Source organism: Vulpes lagopus, chromosome 12 (genome assembly GCF_018345385.1).
Source record: "Vulpes lagopus strain Blue_001 chromosome 12, ASM1834538v1, whole genome shotgun sequence".
NCBI classification, from domain to species: domain Eukaryota; kingdom Metazoa; phylum Chordata; class Mammalia; order Carnivora; family Canidae; genus Vulpes; species Vulpes lagopus.
The window spans coordinates 40,718,718-40,741,836 of NC_054835.1; the positions used below are offsets into that span (position 1 = coordinate 40,718,718).

The 23,119-nt window shown below is 50.1% G+C and overlaps 1 protein-coding gene across 4 annotated transcripts; it reads right to left on the reverse strand.

Moving 5' to 3' along the window:
* Positions 1-395: 395 nt before the first annotated feature.
* On the reverse strand, positions 396-22,571 carry RAB5C (RAB5C, member RAS oncogene family). Of its 4 annotated transcripts, XM_041726199.1 has the most exons (7): positions 22,439-22,544; positions 9,712-9,852; positions 4,867-5,120; positions 3,164-3,315; positions 2,839-2,961; positions 1,823-1,916; positions 396-1,332 (listed from the first exon to the last, which is right to left on the reverse strand). In XM_041726199.1, exons 3-7 carry the CDS (start codon positions 5,030-5,032, stop codon positions 1,217-1,219), a joined length of 651 nt encoding a protein of 216 aa, XP_041582133.1. In that variant the 5' UTR covers positions 5,033-5,120; positions 9,712-9,852; positions 22,439-22,544; the 3' UTR covers positions 396-1,216. The 4 variants fall into 4 exon arrangements, with proteins under 4 accessions (XP_041582133.1, XP_041582132.1, XP_041582134.1 ...); XM_041726198.1 differs by lacking the exon at positions 9,712-9,852 and having other exon boundaries at positions 22,439-22,571; XM_041726200.1 differs by lacking the exon at positions 9,712-9,852 and having other exon boundaries at positions 4,867-5,081; positions 22,439-22,564.
* Between the last annotated feature and the right edge of the window lie 548 nt (positions 22,572-23,119).

Here is a 23,119-nt window from a genome sequence, read left to right on the forward strand (position 1 = left end):
GAGAAGACCCAGTCCTTCACAAGGTACAGACTAACCAAAAAACCCCAAGAGGTGGTTTCTGTTGTTTCAGAGACCAACTATTTTCAAATACAAACTGTACATCACCCCAATATAATCTGGAGGGGGGTGGGGGCAAGGCTAATACAGGCCCTCAATTTCAAACTTGAGGAGATTCAGCTCTAAGTCACTCTCACCACCACCACCCCTTACAGCTGGTACCAGTAAGGGCCTCTTTCTCTTGGTTACCATAACCACTAGCAGCCCTCACTTTGGGGGAGGGGGGGAGCCATTGTTCAACAAGATTCAGTGGTTCATTTTAAATTAACTTCAAGTAAGCTAGAGCGGATATGGTCTGATAAACTCTGCCAGAGAAAGACAAGGAAGACAAGCGGGAGGTCGATCGATCGGCTGACTATATTGACAAGATACTGATTGGTTACATGTTGAAGAAAACATACAATACAAAATACAGAAAAAGTTGGTTCCATCCCCTCCCACTCCCCCCCCCTTACCCACCCACCCACCCCCAAATACTCATCATCGTGATTTGGTCAGAACAGGGCTCAGAGCCAGAGGTCAGGGTGACCAGGGGTGGGGGAGGGGGGCAGGTTGTGGGCAATGGGTTGGTGGCTGTCACAATAATGCTGTGGTGATGCTGTGGTTTCTGTCCCAGCTGTGAGTCAGAGGGTGAGTGGGGGCTGCAGCGTGATGACAGCCAGCTGAGAGAAGAGTTGCCTCTCCCTTCCCTCGCCCCTAGGGCCTGCCCTACCACCCAGGACCAAGCCCACTCCGAACACGGTAAGGATATGGATGCTCTTGCTGAGTCTGCTCATCAGCAAGAGGGAAAGAAGGGTAACTGCTCCAACCCCTGCCTCCCCACATACAGAGTGGGGGGGTGACAGGGCACGTGGCTACTACCAGCGAAGGAAGAGTGGGAGAGCAGTATAAAGGGCTGGAAGTGGGAAGAGCAGAAGATCATATATATTAAAAAAGTGACTTAAGACTTAAAATTGAATTAGTATTTGTACAGAAAGGTGCGGGTGGAATAATTCACTCCGGCCTATGATCAGAATTCTAGGAGAAATCATGGTAGACCCCTCCCCTGCCGCCCCCACCCCCAAGTGGTAGCCCAAGTCGTTAAGTGCGATTGGTTAGAGTGGATTCCAGTCGGGTGGGCCGGCGGAGGAGGTGGGGGCAGTGGGCAGGCAAGGGGGGCTCAGTTGCTGCAGCACTGGCTCCGGCTGGCTGGGCTGTTCTCCTGGAGGTCCACCCCTCGGTTCCGGCTCGGGGCACCAGCTGCATTCTGGGGCTCATTCTTGGGAAGTTTCTTAGCTGTTTGGAAGAGGAGGGGGAAAATGCATTTGTAGGGGTACCCCAATATACTTCCAAGTCTACTTGAGTGGAAGCTGGCCTTTTTACCACCCAATGTGCAAGGACCCATCGAGGACTTCACTTTTATGTGCCAGGTGCATACTGAGTGTTTCAGGAAACTGAGGGAAAGAGAGGTTAAATAACCTGTCCAGGACCAGAGTTAAGTGGTAAAACAAGGATCTGAACCTGGGCACGATGACTCACTACAGAGCCAGATGAGCCTAAGAATCTTAAGAAGTAGGTTACGGGGAGGGTCATGTAGGGTTTTAGGTGGGTGATAAGCTAAAGGGTAAGAAAGGGAAATGTTGAGACTTTGGTCCAGGCTTTGGAAACTTCTGGGGGAATTATCTCCATCTGAGAGTCAGATGAAGGTACCCTACAGACCTACTACATACTCTAGACAGCAGACAAGTGATAGGACCTGGTCAGGGAGGGGACACAAGCAACTCACCTATTGCCATGAAAATTTCATTCACGTTCATTGCAGTCTTTGCGGATGTCTCCATGAACAGCAAACTGTTGTCGTCTGCATAGGCTTGTGCTTCCTGATTTGGATGGAGGTGAGAAAGTGAGTAGGAGGGAAATGATGACAGTTGGCAGGGGCCAGGGCCCAGGATTAAAATCTTCCCTCATCACAGTTCCTTTATACGCAACAGAGACAATGCAGGGGTTTTCAGGCCCAGGGCTCTTCTGCTCTGGCTGCCCCCCACCCAGACACCTGCACCATAACCCCAAGGCCTCCACTTCACAGACGGCACCTTTCAACTCACAAACCCTGGCACATGTTTCACTCAGGCTTCCCCAGGTCCATTCTGCCTTTCTTGCTCTTCAATATCACTAAGCTAGGAAATACTTCTAGAGAGTTATCCTACAAATGCACTTGCACTTTGGGAAAGAACACAAAAAATATGTAGATGACTGCAGTGCTACTGCAAACAACCTTGAAGTCCAATCAGTTAGGGCCTGGTAAGAAATGCACACTCTGGTCTATGGGAAAGGGATTTGTACACATATGCATATTTCTAGAAAAAAACAAGAAACTAATGAACTTGGGGAAAGGGAGACTGTGTTTCTGGGTTACAGATTCACATCTCATCCTATATACCTTCTTGTACTATGTACATTTTACTCGTGCATATATTGAGTGGATAAAAGTAATTCTTTCTCAGTAGGTTTCATTAAAAAAAGTCAGTTAACACAAAAAAATATGAGGTTTCAGCAAGCATTTATACACATGCCATCAACCAATGAAAAAGAGCAAGGAGAGGGAGACAACTGCTTCAAGGGCTATGCTCAAGTCACAAGAGGATAGCAGATAACAGCTCTCCTGCTGCCTCCAGGCTTGGCCCTTTGCAAAGCTCCTGAGCAGCCTAGGCTGAGCTGCAAGTGGAGCTGGCTTACTCCTCCCTGCCAAGTCCTGCGCATTCCCCTCTGCAACACCCCCCCCCCCCCCCCCCCGCCCCGCACCTGGAATTCCACAGCTCTCTTGCTGGCCAGGTCTGCCTTGTTCCCCGCGAGTGCAATGACGATGTTGGGGCTGGCCTGCCTCTGTAGCTCCTTCACCCAGTTCTTGGCCCGTGCAAATGTATCCTGGAGGGACAAGGCCAGAATGTCAAACAGACAGAGGAGGCATCCTGCCCAGTGCCGCTCACTAGAAAAGCCCAAACCGGCAGAGCAAAGGTGTTTAAGATGTCACGGCCCTGAAGAGTCTGGTGAGACACCCCCAAACAGAGGAAATCTGCCCACACCCATTCCAGGAACAAAGTGTCAAGAAGTAAGGGGAAATCTTTACTGTGTTGGTGATGTCATAGACCACGATGGCAGCCTGGGCCCCCCGATAGTACATGGGGGCCAGGCTGTGATACCGCTCCTGTCCAGCTGTGTCCCAGATCTCAAATTTGACTGTTGTGTCGTCCAAACAGACCGTCTGTGTGAGGAAGGCCGCTGCAAGAGGAAAGGTGATGTTATATGGCAGGAAGGAACTCAAGAAGCTGCCCCCACATATCTCCAGTACTGTATCTGGGCCCTGGCACTTAGAGGCCCTCTGCTGAGATGGGCCCAGAAAAGCCCCCAGCCCAGGAGCCGAAGCAGGCCCAAGCGGGGTCAGTGGAGTTTGTATTTTTCTGTCATGTGTGGACGGGGCAAGGGGGCTGCACAGGCTTTACAGACTCATGCTTGGCAAGGGCAGAAGGGAAATCTGCCTGCACTTGAACCACTTCAGGAGCACCCTCTGAGGAGGAATGCGGCAAGGGGCAGGAGAGGCAGAACCCAGGGGAAAACAGACTCTAAGCACAGAAGGGTGGGCCCACCCGTTCCTCCTCTTCTTCCTCTTCCTCCTCCTCCTCCCTCCCCTCACAGAGAACAGTCCAGCTGGAAACTTCCACAGTCCCTCAGTTTGCTCCAGCCCAGGGGTGTTACTGGCCTTCGGTTTCCTGAGGACACTGTCACACACTTAGCTACACTGGGGACGCCTGAAAGTACACGCTGTTCCACTGCCAGGCGGAGGCTGGGTGGCTGGCTTCCCAGCTGCCCCTGCCACCTCCAGGCATACCAGCTAGCTACCACCTCTAGCTCTGACCTTGACCCATTCCTGATTGGCCACCCTGTGGTTCGGCCTTCAGGGAACAGTGACCCTATCTTTGGCCAGAGGAGACAAAGGACCATGTGGTGCTTGTGCATATGGTTTGGGGGAGGAGTCCCCTTTGGGAGGCAGGTGGGAGCCCCCTAGCCCTGGGACCCAACAGAGGATTCCAGAGAGCCCTGTGTGGAAGCCAGCTTTCCCCGTCTGCCCTCCCCCCACCTCCATGAGGGGCCTGGGGACTGCCTCACTTCCCTCTCTCTAGCTCCTGACCTGAGTGCTGAGGAGGCAGCAGAAGATTGCTGACACGACCCATTTAGCTTCCAGCTGCCTGGAAACCTCTTACCAAGAGGGGAGAGAAAGGATGACTCAAGCCCAAGGTTGGCCCTGGCCCCTCAAAGTTTGTCCTTACAACTGAGGCAGGGGACTGAGTTCAGACCCTTACGTGCTAAATGCTGACAACTAGAAAATCAACGACAGGCTCTGACCTCGAGGGTAAAGGTCGACTTCAGAAACGCTGGCCCACTCACCATGCCATTTCCCTATTCTGGAAAGTAGGAGAGGCCAGGGGTAGACACACTGCCTGGCACAGTGAGGACTCTCAGAGATTCAGACCCAGCCTCTCCCTTCCCAGAGGCCAGGTCAATGGAAAAGTCGTAGCCAAAGCCACTTAAGAATCCAGTGGCATAATTAGGAAAGGAAGCCAGTTTTTGACAAGGAGCTAAGTATTAACGGATGACTGCTGGGGCTCTGGCAGGGAGACTAGCTATTGGATTCAGTTCCAGGGCCCAAGTGAGGAAGAGGTGCTGCCGCCCCAGGCATGTTTAGCTTCCCTGGGCAGGCAGCTTCCTTCTCCTCAAAACCAAGGCATTTCTTTGGCATTCTTGAGGCCACCCCACTCCCTTGTGCCCACTCACCTCCAATTGTGCTCTCCTGGTACTCATGGAACTGTCCCTTGACGAAGCGAAGGACGAGGCTAGATTTGCCCACTGCAGATTCCCCGAGCAGGACCAGCTTGAATTGACAGATCTTGTTCCCAGCAGCTGGTCCATTGGGTCGCGCTGCACCTCCCCGACCCGCCATGGCCCGTCCTGCTGTAGTGGTACCAGTGAGCGTGGGGTGGGGGCCGGCGCTGTGTGAAGAGGCACTTAGTGAGGAGGGGGGCCTCCAACTGTAAGAGAGATCACCAGTACTGGTCAGTCCTGACTACTGGATGGCAAAGTCTTCTTAAATCACAGGTTTCTCCCTCTGCCCTCCCTGAGGACCTACCACCCCTCCTGCCAACTCCTGACCCCCACCCTTGTCCCCCAGAAGTTAAAAGAGCCCTAGCTAGGATGTACTACACACCCATATGCTCTACAGTCATCTGAGCAGTGAAAAGTGGTCTTCCAACTCCAGGTTCTGGTTCTGAGCAAACATACTTCCCAATCCCAATTATGTCCATGTGCATACACATTAAACACACACAGGGGGATCCCTGGGTGGCTCAGTGGTTTCGCGCCTGCCTTTGGCCCAGGGCGCGATCCTGGAGTCCTGGGATGGAGTTCCATGTCGGGCTCCCGGCAGGGAGCCTGCTTCTCCCTCTGCCTGTGTCTCTGCCTCTCTCTCTCTATGTCTATCATAAATAAATAAAAATAAATCTTTAAAAAAAAAAACCACACACACACACACACACACACACACATATAGGAGAACAACGGGCATCTGGCAACCTGGTGACAGTTAACAGGTTCCTTAGGATACCAAAAAAAAAATCACCTGGGAAGATGCTAGGGTCTAGGTGAACAGTGACCCTGTGGTCCGGTAGCTAAGATCACAAACACTCCTCTGTGCAAAGCCAGAGCAAGTGGTGAGGCTGACCAGGGCATGGAGAGTCCCGATAGAAAGCTCATCAGACATGGTGCTTGGCCAACCTCGTGGGCACTTGGGGACCAGGGCCTGGCCCGCACGAGTTGTTCCCAAAATAGCCATTTTTTCCAGCCATCTCTAGAAAGACTGACCAACTTTCTCAGTCTGAGGCTGGACTGTACACTGTGATCAAAGCCTCATTTCTATCCTCCATCCTGAACCTCTTCCCCCAGCTCTCTCATTTGTGATGGGCCAGAAGTCTCACGCACATTAAAACACAAAACACACACAAAAGCAAACACACGCCAAAGCCAGAGAGCTCCACTGGCAGGCAGAACGGCTGCCAAATTTCTCTTTTAAAACAGAGACCTCAGTTCCATTCTCTACTGGCAGAGGCGGAGGGTGACGCAGAGAAAGAGCAGGGGAGGTATGGGAGGGCAGAGACAAACAAGGGACATGGAGACCTGCACCCCCCAACAGCTGGTGTTCCAGCACCGACAGCTTAGTCACTGTTAGTGATAGCTTTGGAGGCGCAAAGAAGGATGAGGAGCCCTATCTCCAGAAGCCTCTAGAAGACATACATACTAAAAAATACCAAAACGTATACACAATGTTTTACAGACAAGCACTGTGAGTAGGTATTTGGTCCTGAGCATCTGTACAGCGTCTGAACCTAAGCTGGAAAGAAAAAGTTCTGATTCAACTGCCCTCAGCATAATGGAGTCAACACAGGAGGGGTCTTCAGAACAGATCCTGAGTCTAGCCCTGACCTGCCCCCTGAGCAAGGGGAGTGCATTACCCCACAGTCAGAGGACGGGGGCGTGAATGAAGAGAAGGATAGATCTGTGGGAAGCGATGGGCTATGCTCACGCAAGAAGCTGACAGCAAAGGGCTTGCTTTGTTCAATCTGAAATCCTTTTTCACATCCCCGTCCTCCTGGCAACTCATTTAAAAAGTGAGCTTCAGGAAGAATGATTCACTAGCCAGGAACAACAGTTTCCTTTCTGGACTGCGCCAAAGGAAAAGAGGTTTGAAATGGGAGCCACCTCTTCCCCAAGAATATAGGAAGGCACTATATACAGGAGGGATTTTGATGAGGGACAAGTAATGCTAGTTCTACCATATTTAACGGCTTTCTCTTTTCACCCCAGTCACTGATGTTTGCAAGACCCTATGGCCCTTTGAAGCAGAGTCTGTGTTTTTGGCTTCTTCTTTTTGTTTTCTTTTTAAGATTTATTTATTTATTTGAGAGAGTGAGGGCAAGCAAGCATATGCCCACACACATGGGGGGAGGTGCAGGGGACAGAAAGAAAATTCACAAGCAGACTCCCCACTGAGCAAGAAGCCTAATTCAGGGTTTGATCCCAGGACCCTGAGATCACTACCTGAGCCAAAACCAAGAGCCAGCCCCTTTAACTGACTGAGCCATCCAGGCGCCCCAAGTGCTTCTGGCTTGAGAGCCTTCTTCACAAGGCCTACTTACATACTGGGAATTCAGAGTGCTCACCAAGGAAGTCATTTCCAGAGACAGCAAGCATTTACTGAATGATTGCACAACAATTATCTCCCTTAAGCTTTAAAACAATCTCCCATTTTTTTCAGATAAGTAGCTTGACACTCAGGTGTTACATGTCCTGCTCAAGGCCATCCAACATATAGAAGACAGAGCAGGACGCAGGCTGCCTGTGTGCTCCTTTATCCCCCTGCTCTTCTCCTGCCCATCTCCCTGCCTCGGGAAGAATGCTGGAGACAATGCTCACCCTGTGTTTGGTTTCTGGTGGCTGGTGAATGAGACCCTGCTTTTGTGGCAGCAGCTTTGCTGGCCTTCAAGGTGTGGCTCTAGCTGACAGTCACAGGGATCTTGCAGGCCCTGAGTACTTCCAACAATGGGAGGAGCCTCCCAGGGCCAGGCAGGGCCACAGCAGCAGAGGAAACCACAGTGGAATTACAAGTTGGTTATTACCACAAATCCATGTGACACATCATCTTGGCTGGGCCAGAGTGTGGCTGGGGCACTGCAGAAGGAGGTATGAAGGAGTACGGAGAGAAGGTGATGTCCCTGATTCCAACAAAACCAAAGCAAACGGGGCTAAGGGCTACTGGAGTGGGCAGTAACCAGCACCCAAGAATCAAGAAACACAGAGATAACATCTAAGTCTTGTCCCTAACGAATCAGTGGGTTTCCAAACCTTCCCAGACAGAACCTGGTATTTTTAACAAGCCAGAAGGAAAGACAGCTCTTATCCAGTGGTTCCTGATCTTGTCTGCACATTAAAATCACCTGTGCAGCCAGCCCCTAGAGGTTCTGATGAAGATCTGGAGGAGGGCCTGGTATCTGTATTTTTTTTTTAAACATTTTTTAAAAAGATCTATTTATTTTAGAAAGAGTAAGAGACAGCAAGCAGGGGGAGGGGCATAGGGAGAGAAGCAGACTCCCCACTGAGTGGGGAGCCTGACGTGGGGCTCAATCCCATGACCCTGAGATCATGGTCCAAACTAAAATCAACAGTCGGACGCCTAACCGACGAAGCCACCCAGGCACTCCTGTATTTTTTTTTTTAGAGTGTTGTAGGTGCTTTGCCTGGCACACACTGGCTGGTGACATGTTCTGCCTGGATGTTGGTCCTGCCTTCCAGAGATACCTGAGGAGACACACGTGGCACTTTTTATGGCCTGCATTGCCTTGTGGTTTTCCTAGTCCCACCTGGGGATCACATGAACCAAGATGTTGAACCTTGCCAGACAATAAGCTGGAGGAAACTGATTTTGCCCCAAAGGGCACATGAAGACAAGAGGGTGCTTTAAGATAGGCGAAGGCCACATGCAGAGCCCCAGGAAGCTTTCTGCCCTCCCTTCCCAAGATTGGGAAACTGAGGATGCACTCCAGCAGGTGGCAAAGGTGAATTCATGCACTGAGCTGGTCTGCCAGCTGGAGAAGGGAATCCTCTCGAACAGCAGAAAGAATTATCCACGGGTATAGTCAGGTGATAGAATGAATTATAACCAAAAGTACCACAGCAAAAGTCTTCTTTCAGACAAAAACCAAATTCTCTTTAAGAACCAAAGTTGTAGTCAGAGTTTCTTATAAGATGGATGGGCCAAAGATTTTATTTTTTTAAATCAGCTTCTCTAACACCAGGAAAAACACACAAGTAGGATGGATTTCCTCCTGGATATTTTCATGAAGCTGCTAAAACAGGCAGAACTTTAGACTCATGACAAAAGACTCTCTTTGACATGACCTGCTCCCCTCATCCTCCAAACCTCGACCTTAGTTTGTTCAGAGGCCATGGAGGACAAGCACTCTCCCCTATCTCATTATCTTCACAGGAAATGGGAGAGATTGTCAAGGACTGGGGGCGGGGGGGGGGGGCACCCTACACTTTCCCCAACAATGCTCATGAAAGGGCAGAAGGGACCCAAGCTCCGAAACATACGCCCAATAAGTTCTGGGGCGAGGGCAAGAGAGAGAGAAAAACAGTAAAACACTGCTCTTACTTACTCTGGTTTTTCTCTGCTCTGGACATTATGGGTAAGTGGGTACCAAACTTTTTTTTTTTTTTAATCAGAATCACCCAGGGCATTTAGAAAAATTACCCTGGCCAACTGAATTAAAATCTCTAGAAGTGGAGTCCAAAAAATATTAAGCCCCCCGCCCCCCACACTGATTCTAGGCAGCAGATTCAAGTATAAGAGCTACAACTGATAAAGGAAGGAAAGCAAGAGACAGTAAGGCACCCACAGATTAGCCCTATGGACAATATAGGTGGATCAGATTCGGAGTGGGGGTTGATTCCTGGCTTCACTCAACAACTGAAGACTTCAAGACACCAGAAGCTGCTGGACTTTTGTTCCTCACCCTAACTCTCCCTAGAAATGTCTCTTCTCTAACCATGAAGTCACCCACTTCATACTTTTTGTACTTCCTGGTAAAAGGGTGAGCAATTCCAGCTGATGGGTGTCTCTCGTGCTTCCTGTTTGCTTCAGAGACTTCCTCTAGCTGACAGTCCTGGCACAGTCTGGATAGTGAGCTGATTAGGGAAACCAATCAGATTCTGTTGACCAGAGACAGAGAAGGGCTCAAAGTTAGCCCTTGGAGGGGAGGAGGAACCAAGTGACCCCATCCCACCTAGGGCCCCCTCAAGGTGCTTTTGGCCAGTGACTCTTCACCTATACTCTACTCTAGATGAAGCATTCCTGAATATTTAACACCACAAGAGCTGGGCAGGAAAAGATGAGAGCAGAAGCGATTTGTTAGCTTAAAGAGAATCAAACAGTGGGGCACAGCAGGAGAGGTAATTAGGTTCAAAGGTGAAGATGGAAGACATTAAAAAGCTCGCATCAGCTGGGAAGATGATTTACCCATAGGCTCAATAACACAACTTTTCCCAAAGGGAAAATCACCACCACCAGCGTACAGGCCCAGAGGGCAGACTCACAGCAGCACTAGCCAGGCCTCTGGCTGGTTGTACACCCAGAGGGAAGAAAAATCTGAAGCAACACAAGCCATGACCCACATGAGATACCCACTCACCCTTCCCCAGCATGACTGGCAGGATAGGACTTGGGAGACTGAACTGAGTTTTGTTAAAAGCCTGGCTCCACCATTTATTAGCTGAGTGACCTTGGCCAAGTCAGACAAGCGACTGCTGTCAGCTTCAGTTTCTTATCTGTAAAACGGCATTGTTTAATACTGATCGCATGGGGTTGTTGTAAAGGTTAAATAAAACAATACATAGTGCGTACAACACAATACGAGGCTGAAGGTAAGGCTCCGACAAATGACAGATTTATTATACCACTGAAGGCCTAACTAATTTTGACTCACTGGTTATCAAAGCACAAAGTCCTTGAAGACCTAATCCTCTTCTTTCCAAATACAGAGGAGATGAAGGTGAGGTGAGGTGGCCTGCTCAGGGTCACAGCCAGGTGGTGGCAGAGCCCAAGCCCAGGACTCACAATTCTAGCAGAGCTCCTCCATCACTGATAGAAAACCCAAGAATATTGACAGTGTTATTACAGCCAATAAAAATAAGAGGGGCTGCCACCTTCTATGTAGGGTTGCAGAGCATACGGCTTGTGGAAAAATCCTATCACCCTGATGTGGGAGGTAGACACATATATATACACAAATGTAGAAATCCATCAAGCAGTCCAAAATGAGATGTGTAGGTCTTACAACATATGAGTTGCATGTCAATAAAAAGGTAAGGAATGTTCCTGGTATAGAATTTTACATACAACACTGAGAAATTAAAGCTTACAAACGACATGAAACCAATCTAACTCCCCTATATATGATACCTTCTGTCTCCTCTGTAATATAACAGTTTAACAGTATAATTCAGGACAATAGAGATAATCAAAAAGATGATGCCTGAATTAGAAGAGGGCCAAGAGAGAGGCCCCCAGCTGGCTCAGTCAAAGGCGTGCAGACTCCTGACCTCAAGGTCATGAGTTTGAGCCCCACGTTGGGTGCGTTTACATAAATAAGTAAAAAAATAAATAGGGCCGAGACAGAACAAAGGAACCCATCTAATAGGCTCAAGCAAATAGGATTCAATACAAATAGAACTGCCACACATTTACTAAAAATATATTTGTACTTAACTGTGGGCTGAAGAATGTTAAAGTTGTTTCAAGCTTTATAACAGAAAGAGGTGACATTTATGTCTTTTTAGTGAGGAGAAAGGTTACAACAGTGGTTCTCTGCACTCTCCAACCTGTCCAGAGAGTCTGTGCCGAGGACAAAGGGCTTAGGGGTGCAGATTGGGGGATGGAATCAAAGAGAGGGGCGTCTTCTTGTGTGACCAGGACTGTGGGATTGCAACACAGAGGACCTGTGTCCCACCTGGAGTATAACCGAGGAATCTTGGCCCTAGAAGCCAGAAGTTTAAAAGCCTGGCTGAGATCTGGGGAGAATGCTGATGGGGTATGTGAGGCCAGGGGCCCCTCATCCCACCGATAAGTAGGGGCTTTGGGATTAGGAGAGCTGGCAGCAGGAATGGAAGGAGATGCTGTGTTTCCACAGTCACAGGAAGAGGACTCCCTTTCTGGGGAAGAGGGAGGTAAATCAGCCCAGAGGGGGGCTCTGAGTTAGCTGGCTCCCCTCCCACTGCAACAGACCCCTGAATCCACCCTGGCCCATCCAACTCCCTTTCATCTTACTCCCCTTTCAATGAGAACACTCCTCTGGGGCTGACTGCCTGGGCTTCCCCACTACAGCAGGGGCCCTGGGAGGCCCTGGCAGCTGACACCACCAACGCACCCACACTCACAGAAGGGGCCAGTGTGCAGGGGCTCCAGGACACTTAAACCCTAGACGCACATGACCAGGCAGAAGCTGGGGCTCTAGAGCCCTTTCCCCTGGGCAGAAAGAGGCCAAGCTGACCTAGGAAGAAGAGACCTCTGAGGGCCAGACTCTCAGCCTCCAGGAGCCCTGCCCCAGCAAGCACACCCCAAGAGCCTTCCCTGAGCTTCACTGCCTTCTCGGCTCTCCACAACAGACAGCCCCCGAGAGGCTGACAGAAGCCAACTCAGTGCTAACTTTCAGGCGGAGGATGGAAACCTCCAGTCCTTGCGCCCACGGGGAGGAAGACTGCTGGTGAGAAGGGGGGGTACATCACTTATCTGCTGACACAGCTTGGTCAGTGTGGGCTGCCCGTACTGTCCACTGAAGAGCCCCGGGAGTCACGGGCAGCAGGTTCCGAGGAAGGCCAGACAGATGGGACCGCCTGCCCGCGGCTGCAGCCAGACAAGGCTCGTTATGCCTCCTGATTCTAAAGAGGTACCGGGGGCCCTAGGCACTCAGAGTGACGTTCCTAAGGGACTACTCTCCCTCAGAGGGCCCAGTCTCTGACTCAGCACACCCCAGTCAGCAAGGCTGCTGCAGATTCCCTGGCCCCAACCAGGGCAGCTCTGTAAGAAGCCTCAAGTAAGAGCTCGATGAGAAGGATGTGAAGTCTAGAACCTTCTGCAACACAAATCCACATACAACTAACTACACGGCATGGTGGGGATAAGACTGAGGTGGAGTGATGGCTCACACCCCACGGCCCAGCTCTTCACCTGTCCCTGCCAGAGAGCCAGCTGAGGCCCAGATTCTGTCCTGGCACCGCCCACACCTGCTGTGGCCCCAGGATGGAGCACAGGTAACATGAAAGCTGGTGAAGACAGACATGGGGTCCCTGCTGACCCTCAAGCCTCACAACTACCCTGTGTTGGTTCCGGTTCTTGTAGTTACTATACTGTTAACTTAGGACAGTTCTAACTGGCATCTCAGCAATGCAGGGCCCATCTTCCCCTCTGGCTCTGGGGGGTCTCTGCAGGGGCCAGGAGCACTAGCAGGGACAGCTGTCACTTCGGCTGCTGCCCAGTCCCAGAAAGACGCCAAGAACCTCTGCTGAATGTCAGGGTCATCAGCAACACCTGTTCATCCAGCTACTCACACCAACAAGTGCAACTGACACCCCTCACTAACCCTTCCTGTCTTTAAAACAAAACAAAACAAAACAAAACAAAACAAAACAAAACAAAACAACACACACACAAAAAAAAAACAAAGAAAGCCAATTTAATTCACTACCCTTACCTCCTAAACAGAGAGCAGAGGGCAGAGGTTGTGTTTGAGAGGTAAACAGGGAAAAGAGAATCAGGTATCAGACACCAGCAAACCGAATTCCTCTTGCTCAGACACCACATACACTGTGGTCAGAGGCTGCCCAATGAACAAGAAACAAGGTCAAAGTTCCCCCTATGAGATCTGAGGGATCAGGGCTGCTCTCAGGAGCCTGGAGACCAAAGCACAATGTGTAAGACTCAGCAGAGGGCCTAGCTCCAAGGGGGCACTCAGTAAATGCTGCTGCAGCAGGGAAGCCCCTGCCCCTGGAAGTCCCTACAAAGAAGTCACTCCTCAATCAGTATAGGTTCCTCCACTATTCATACATTCCTTCTGCTTATGGTCTCCCTGGGCCCCATTCTTCAATGCTCCTCATTTGGAGAGAAAGCTTAAGAGGACAACTGCTATAGCCTGAATGTCTGTGTCCCTCCCCACACTCAATTCGTATGCTGAAATCCTAATCCCAACGTGATGGTATCTGGAGGTGGGGTCTTTGGGGAGGTGATCAGGCCAGGAGGGCAGCGGGCAGTGCACTCATGACTGGGATTAGAGCCCTTTTAAAAGAGGCTCCAGAGAGCTCCCTTTCCCCTCCTGCCATGTGAGGACCCAATGAGAAGTCAGCCTGGAAGAGGGCTTTCACTAGAACCTGACCATGCTGGCTGCCCCTGTGATCTTGGACTTCCAGCCTCAAGAACTGTAAGAAATAAATTTCCCATTTATAAGCCATCCAGCCTATGGCATTTTGGTATGGCAGCTAGAATAGACTAAGACAACGACTTTCAACAATGTCCTAGAAAAAGGACCAGCTCACCCTTGATATCCTGTGTCCAGTCAATAACCATAACCCTGTGTTCTCTGGAGACTGGCTTCCAAAGCCACAAGAATGGAGGGAAGACCACCACTATCCAGAAGAATCAGCAGAGTTGAACCCTCAACCAGGTAAACCATAACCCCTTAAAAAAAGAAAAAGCCCCACAGGAGAAAGCATCTGAAGGCCCAAAAGCCCTTCCTTCCATTTCAAAGCCTCTTTCAGGAAAAGAGAAGAAGTAGTTCAGTTGTGGAGAGGGGGAGGGGACAGGACCAGGACAGCTGACAAAGAAACCAGAGTTCCTTTTAAAGAAACAGGCTGGAAATGCTAGAGGTTTGGAAATTGGCATCATTAATCACCACAACCTCTGAGCAGCTCAGAGAGCAATGTGATGACTAGGAGAGCAGCCAGGGTGAGGAAGGCCACCCACACCCTCCCCCACACCTGGGATGCTCTGACAGAGCCACCTGAAGGGGACACACATGCAGCTATGAATAGAAGACTAGAGGCTTGTAAACCAATTCCTGTTAAGATCCCAAGTTAGTGTTTCCAGAAGGGTTCAAGTTACAAGTCTTCATAGGGCTGACAGTACAACAGAAGGATTTAAACTATTCAATGATTCAGGATCACAGCTCAAAGTGACAGCCTGCCTTGGGCCTGCCTAGAGCCACAAACCCTCCTGTAGGGGAGGTCTGTTTTTGAATAGCAGTAAAAGAACATTGGCCTGGAACACATGGACTCTCTTATGAGACCCAGAGTCCTGGAAGGTTTGGCTGGAAAACTTAGTAGCTGAAGTAGGGGAATGATTATGTATCCCATCCCCAACTGGATAGTCAACTCCAGAGTAAACATCACATCTGACCATTTGTGGATCAGGCCAAGAATCAGGCAGGGTTATGAGAAGTATGAATGGGTGAGTCGAGAAGCAATGGCCCTGCTACTGGAGATCACCTGCCAGCCCCCCCACACACACACACACACATTTCCCAGGGGTATCTCCACCTTGTCTAACTCTGGTGTCTTTGGCAACTAACCAGCAGGAGGAGGCACAACCAGTCACTCCCAATGATCCTCCCTGTGATCCACACAGCTCCGTATCAACATACTTAGGGAAAATGGTTGCTAAGAAAGCAGTGGTCTTGGAGAGACAGTCAGTTCTAGGACCAGGGCAGGAGATAGGCAAGGTGGACCTGGAGCAGCTGCAGTGCCAATAAGTTAGGAAATGTTCGCAAAAATGAAACAGAGGTGGGCCAACAGGAGCCAACTGAGCTCCTAGTGAGCAGACCTGGAACAATCTGAACAATAAAACAAAGTAGTACTAGATGATAAACTCAAGCAGGAAAGAAATTATTTATAAGCTCCTGCTGTCATAAATAAATGAAGAAAGAAAGAAATGAGGGACAACATAGATCTCTCCTGTTCAAGAATTCCAAATAATTCATGTAGACATGCTCCCCTCAGTGGGATGCTGACTCCCCCACTCCTCAAAAGTGTGCTGCACTGAATGACTTCCTTCCAAAGAGGAGGTATGGAAAGGGGAGGGGAGAGGAACTTCATAGCGGAGAAACCTGATCAACAATGTCATCTCAGCCAGGTGACTGAGACTGACATCAACAGGGTAAGTCACGTGAACTGTATGTGCCCTTGATATGTAATGAGAGTGGCACTTCACACAGGTGAAGTGCCTTCCCAAAACTCATAACCCCAGTGTCACCGTGAAAAAACATGGGATAAATCCCGACTGAAAAACACACCAAAAAATACCCAACCAGTATTCCCAAAATGGTCAAGCTCATCAAAAACAAAGAAAGTCTGGGGCACCTAGGTGGCTCAGCGGTTGAGTGCCTGACTTTGGCTCAGGGCGTGATCACAGAGACCCATGTTGGGCTCCCTGTGGGAAGCCTGCTTCTCCCTCTCCCTCTGCCTATGTCTCTGCCTCTCTCTGTGTCCCTCATGAATAAAATCTTTAAAATAAAAATTAAAAAATTAAAATTAAAAAACAACAACAATAAAAATAAAGTCTAAGAAACCGTCTTAGCCAAGAAGAGCCTTAGGACCTATGACAACTAAATGCCATGTGGTATCTGGATGGGATCTTGGAACAGAAAAAGGTAAGGAAATCTGAATAAGGTATGGACTTTTAATGAATAATTATGTATCCAAATTGGTGCGTTCATGGTGACAAATGTACAATAATGGTGGACAGTGGGCAGGCAAGAAAACTGTACTAGCTTTGCCCTTGTTCTAAAACTATTCTGAAATAAAAGTTCATTTAAAAAAAAATAAAGGCAGTGGTTTATCTTGTGACAAAATGAGATCCAACGACTCCAGTGACCATAAACTCATGTTCCCAAGACAAGTTAACTCTGTATGGAGCTGTGCTGAGGGGCGTGTGGCGAAGAAAGGTGGCAGGAGCCATACCAATAGTCCTGAGGAGTTACATTCCACATGGCATGGGGCCTGGGAGTTTAAAGGCCATGCCAGTAGGTTACATGGGCAAGGCTGCTCTCGCCACTGCTAGTCTACACAGCTACTGGAGCCACTTTCTTAAGACTTCCTTCTTTTGGGGATGCTTGGATGGCTCAGCGGTTGAGTGTCTGCCTTCGGCTGAGGTCCTGATCCTGGAATCCAGGATCGAGTCCTACATCGGGCTCCTAGCGGAGAGCCTGCTTCTCCTTCTGCCTGTGTCTCTGCCTCTCTGTGTGTGTGTCTTCAGTGAATAAGTAAAATATTAAAAAAAGAAAAGACTTCCTTCTTTTAAGAAAGAGCCTATGCAGATGTGCAAAGCAGCACTCCTGGATCAGAGTTAAAGTCACTCCCAATGATCCTCCCTAAGTCCTGGCCTGGCATCAGTGCTGCCTGACCACGAGAAGCCACAGAACCCCAGCTACCAGATACACCTGCTGTAGAACGTGGCCAAAAGAACTGTGGATGGCCAAAACCATGCCCACGTTTCCCTACGAAACCCCTTTTTTAAAAAATTTCTATTTATTTATGATAGTCACACAGAGAGAGAGAGAGAGAGAGAGAGAGGCAGAGACATAGGCAGAGGGAGAAGCAGGCTCCATGCACCGGGAGCCCGATGTGGGATTCGATCCCGGGTCTCCAGGATTGCGCCCTGGGCCAAAGGCAGGCACTAAACCGCTGCGCCACCCAGGGATCCCCAAAACCCTTTTTTAAAAAAAAGGTTTTATTTCAGAGACAGCATGCATACAAGTATGGGGGCGGGGCAAAGGGAGAGGGAGAAACAGACTCCCCACTAAGCAGGGAGCTCGTTCTCCATGGGGCTCAATCCCAAATCCCAACCCAAGCTAAAGGCAGACTTTTAACCGACTGGGCCACCCAGGTGCCCTCCCTACAAAACTCTTCACTGGAAAGACTGGAGATTGGGAGATCGCTACCCTCTGAAAATTTAGTTTGTGAGCTGTCCCCACCTCTGTGTCATCTGCACTGTAACATTCATCCCATTCACTTGCTTGGTCTCCTGTTTATGAGCAACTTGCTGGAGGATGGGCTAATGATATGGCCTGGGCTTTGGGATCAGACGGATGTGACTCTCAGGTTCACCAGATCTACACTGAGCTCAGAAAGTTTGTGTTCAAAGATGTGGACAGCCCTGTGCTTCAAGGCCACCTATGAATGTCTGCCCTTTCCTTTAACAACCAGTCCTCCCTTCCATGCTGGAGACCATGCATGGACCAAACAGGACATGATCTACACCCCTACAGGACTCATGTACTAGACAAGGGGTGTGGAGAGGCAACTGCAGGAGGAGAGAAGCCCTCGGCCAACTTGGGGGGAAGGGAAGGCTTCACAGAGGAAGTGATGTTCCAACTGCACTTTGACAGCAAAATCTGGAGGTGAAACAGGTGAAACTCCCAGGCTGATGAAGGGGAGAAGAGCCCTCCAGGTGAAGGGAAGAACACATAGCTCCGATGTGGGACAAGAGGCTCTGTGCTGCATGGGGATTTGAGCACAGACTGGATTCTGACCCTGACTGCCAGAGTTCCCCCACCACTGTAACAGGGGGATTAAACATAGTACCGGGTTGAAACACAGTCTCCTGGGGTTGTCCTGAGGCTTAGGGAATCAGTACATGTGAAGGGCTGAGGAGACTATCTGGCACACAGGTACTTGTAAGCAAAGCTCAAAAAGTTGCACTTTTTACTTGTATTATTGTTCCTATATACAGGAGACAGGGATCTTTAATTTGAAAACTACTCTCTCAAAATACCAGGCTATTCACAGAGAACTTAAGAAATATTCCAATTCAAACAAAACAAAACAAAACACAAAAATAGAAACAAAAACAAAAAACAAGTATTTCAATTCTCCTCTGCCATGGCTCCCAAAAGCACCTGACCTTGGTGCCATCCCAGTTTATAAATCCTACCTGAAGTACTGCCTTTCAAATAGCCCCAACAAAAGTACCCCTGACTTAAGTCAGGGTGGGGGAATGCAAAACACAAAGCAGCCTGCCACAACCAAAATATTGTCTTTGAGTTTCTTGTCTTAGCTTAGATTCTGCAAACTGTGCATTCTAATCTGTAATAGATCCAGAACCATTTTAATACAAAAATGTTTAAAATGAAGACGGAAGTGCCTAGGAGACACAAAGGCCTCTCTTAGTCTGTGGCTCTGAGTATCCACCACACATGACCCCAGCAGAGTCCAAGAACCCCAGTGGGAGAAGCAGTCAAGGTCTTAGCATTCTCTTCTGTAAAATGGGAATACAACCCACAGCAACTCTGATCAATATCTATAAACTGAGACAACATGTGAAATGATCAAGCAAAGCGCACCAAGTGTCACAGCAACACCTGGTACAAATGCTGAATCAGAATCCTAGGGATGAATTATAATGTACCTTCACAACCCCGCCAATCCACAAAATTACTATTTGTGTCTATCTAGCCCATGCTAGGGCCTGGACTAGCTCCTTTACCCTCTGTTTCCAATTCTGCAAAATACTTTGTATCCCCATTTTACTGGAAGAAACAGAGGCTCAACAAGGTCAAGTAACAAGTCCAAGGCCCTGCAACTGCTAAGTGGGAGAGTCCAGATGACAACTGGGCTCTGGCTGACTCTAAACCATATCACCTGTTTACTGGGCAAGGTCAGAGGAAGAAGGCTCTCTCTAAAAAGTACCTGTGTTGTGGGGTTTAATTTAAATGTATGACCTCGCTGTTTCCATGTAAATTCTAGTGAAAGGAGCTCCTGGTGGAGAGCCACAGTATTCCCACCTGCAAGCAGCAGGCAGCCCCAAGGGGGAATGAAGGGGGTAAAGCAGAAGCCGCCTCTGCTGGCTCCCATTACCCATAACCCTGCCCAGAGAGACCCCTGAGTCCACTCACTTTTACTTTCATTTTCTACCCATCATGGCTTTCAGGTTCCCAGAAATTAATGGTACAGATGTCAGCAAACTGTCAGGCCCTGAAGAGTACTGAGCTGGGACTCCTAACTGCCATGGTCCCCAGAGGCAGAGGAGATGGGGATCCAGGATGACAGGAGGACAGAGTGGGGGTGGGGAAGTAAATGGAAGCAGAGGGGCATCAACGATGAGGGATGCTTGAGGGTCTCTGCACTGGGGCCTCTGCTTGCTCACTTTGCATGCTCATTCCTTAAATAGACCCAAGAAGGGACCACTCTTAGGGAAGATGAGGCACATCAAATCCCAAATCCCAAACCTCAACTCCACCACTTTCTAACTGGAAGATCTAAGGCTAGCTACTTAAATTCCTTCAGCCTCATCTCTAAAACGGAGATACAAATCCCACTATCTCCCAGGACTCCTGTGAGGAACAGGTGTGAAAATATAATATTGTTTCCTGTGAGAAACATGTGTGAAAAAACTGCAACTTTGGCTGCCCAGGTGGGTCAGTCAGGTTCAGCCTCTGCCTTGGCTCAGGTCCTGATCCCGGGGTCCTGGCATAGAGTCCCACACCAGGCTCTCTGCTCTGAGGGGAGCCTGCTTCTCCCTGTCTCTGCCTCCCCCACCCCCACCCCCGCCTCTCATGAATAAATACAATCTTTAAAAGAAAAAAACTGCAACTTTAAAGTGATTTCTAAAAATCAGTTGTTACCACCTCTCTGTTGTATGAAGGCAGGAAAAGGCCAACTAGTTGGAAGAAGCAAGAGAGGAGAGGCTTCTGTCTCACACAGAGCCCTCCCTCTTTCTGCCAAGCAACATCACAGCTCTGCTTGGACTCTACAATCTCTGGATGCCAGAAGTGGCTGCCTAACCACCTAACTACCCGGGGCACTGATGCCTTCCACGTCTCTCTGAAAACAAGAGCTTCTCCTTCAAAAAACCTGTTTTAGAATCCTAGCTGGGAGAGCATGTCCAGACAAAGACAGTCCCCTCAGAAGGCTGGCAGCCTCATCCTGGGACTCCCAAAGAGTTCCAGAAACCACAGCCCACTACCGAGGAGGTAAGTCTGGTCAGAGACCAGTGGCCAGTGAGCAGACAGGCCTCTCTGGCTCTGTCCCTCAGAGACACAGGCTGACCAGATTAGAGAAACTAAGCTGGCCGCAGAAGTCTCCAACGACTTTCCAAAGAAGACCACACAGATAGAGAGCTTGTGATCCAACCACTGATCCTAATAAGGTAGGCTTTCTTGTTGTCCAATAAAAAATGAAATGAGTACAACCCAGGTCTAGCTCAAAAGTTTGTAGGAGTTGGACACTGGTGACTGTCCACAGGAAGTCAAAAAGATCCCAAGACAAAAAATGTTTAGCACCTGTAAGGGCAGTAAAGATGGCCCGAAACACTGAAGAGCTACTGAAATTCCCAAAGGCTGCATGGCCTCTCCTCCCTCCCTTGGCTGTAGATAGCAAGGGTCAGTCATGGCCTCAAAGAGTCAGGTTACTCTCATTAAGGTATAGTCTCTGGCCTGTACTTTGGCCACATAACAAAACCTGCGAACCTGGTCTGAGACAACAGCCATTTCACACACCTAAGTCCCAAGCAACAGACAAGGATCAGATGTCAGCACAGGCTGCCTCTTGGAAAGGCTGGAGGGGGGTGCGGGGGGTGCGGGTGGGGCGGATGTCAGCACTTTCCAGCATACATGAGAATTCCTTGGGCTACAAAAATTAACACATTAAGAACCCAGAGGTGCCACTGTGGTCTCAATTCACTTCTCTGTAATCTATAATCTGTCCAAGCCTCCCGGAAGGGACTGGAGAGAGGCCCTGGGACTAGAAGTGGCAGAGACCTGTTGATCAAGGAGAGGGGTATGTGTGTCTGAGAGTGGGAATGAGATAGGCCAGGACCCTTCACTTCCACAGTCCTTATTTCTGGTCTTTCCCCTATTCCCTAAAGACCAGCAGACAGCAGTCCCAGGAGGAGCAAGCAGTCCCTCTGAAGCAGCTTGGAAACCACTCACGTGCTCTGGGAGGACAGGGCTGAGCCTGGAGCAAGGGGGAGGGGGAGAGGAGGGGAGAGAGAAGATAATGAATGGGCAGATCCACCATGATCTGTGATCTGTAGCTAGGATTAAGCAAACCTCAGCTAAATATTTCAGAGGCAGGAAGAGAGATACACTCAGAGAGCACAACTAGAGAACAACATAACCAGAGGACAGAGTTGGGGTGGAGGGGGCAAGATAAGGAGACAACAGCTCATTCCTAAAAAGTGGCCTAGACTTTAAATCCTGCTGGGATCCTGGCTGGCTCCCTGGACTTGAGGAAAGAGAGGAAGTGAGGAGTTGTGGGAGTCTGTGTGTGTGGAAGGCTCTCACCCAGGACCCCTCCGCCCCCACCCCGCCCCAGGAAATCGAGATAAAATTTCTCTAGGGCTGGAGGAGACAACTGTTTTTGTGGGACGGTGAGGGGGGGCGGTGCGAGGAAAACGGCGACAGACAGCACTCCTCGCCGCCTCTATAGAGAAGGAAGACCGACTCCTTCACACCTACCAAAGATTCCTCCAGTTCTGGGAGCAGAGAGAGCAGAATCTGTGGTCTCTGCCTCCCACAACTGGACTGGACAGGCCAGAGGAGAACCCTGGCGGCTTCCCAAGGCTCATAAAGGGCAGGTAAGGGAAGGAAAGGAGGGCCCCCCCCTTTGGCCCGACGCCTGGGGAGCCCCTGAAGAGGGGGCTACGGGTCGGGGGAGGGGTCAGTATCCCCCTAAGCCGGGGTTGGGCGGGAGGAAGTGCTGCCCCGAACGGCCTCAACGCGAACGAGACACTAGGCCCCGGGACAGGCACACTCACGGCGTCTCCGGGGCGGCGGCGTTACTTGGGGCCGGGGCTCGGACAGGCTCCGCTCCTCTCCCCCCGGCGGTGTCCCAGGCTCCGGCCTCCACTTCCGCCTTTCAGCCGCTCCGGATCCGGATCTCCACCTCAGACCCGCCCCTCAATACTCCCAGATGACTGACAAGGTGGAGAGACCAATGGGAGGCACTCTTGGCCGACTCACCGGCGACGCCTTTGGGGGGCAAGGGCGAGGCGGGAGAGCGCGCGCGAGGGACGGCGGGACTTGTAGTTCTCAGCGCTGGGAGGAGCCGGTGGCCGCCTGGGACTTAGGCTTAGGGTGGAGCCGGCTGCCGGCGAGGCGGAGCTCGGCCGGGAACTTCTTAAAGCCAGGGCTGCCAACCGCGTCACCCTGGGTTCCAGGAGCCCCGAGGGGAGGCGGGTGGTGGGGCGCTGGAAGAGGGCAGAAGGCTGTGTGTGCAGAATTGGTTATGGAAAAACATGGTGTGAATGAATGCACAGGAGGCCGCAGTCCTGAGCACTGGCTAAACCCGAGAAGCCCCTGTCTGCACTTTCTCAGGCCAAGTCAGCTCCGGGAGCTCGACTATTGGGGACATTCTGCGATGGGGAAGGTGATGGAAGTGCTAATAGGAAGGGTTCTCGAGGTGTGGAGAGCTCCTGCCACTTGTCAGCCATAAACCA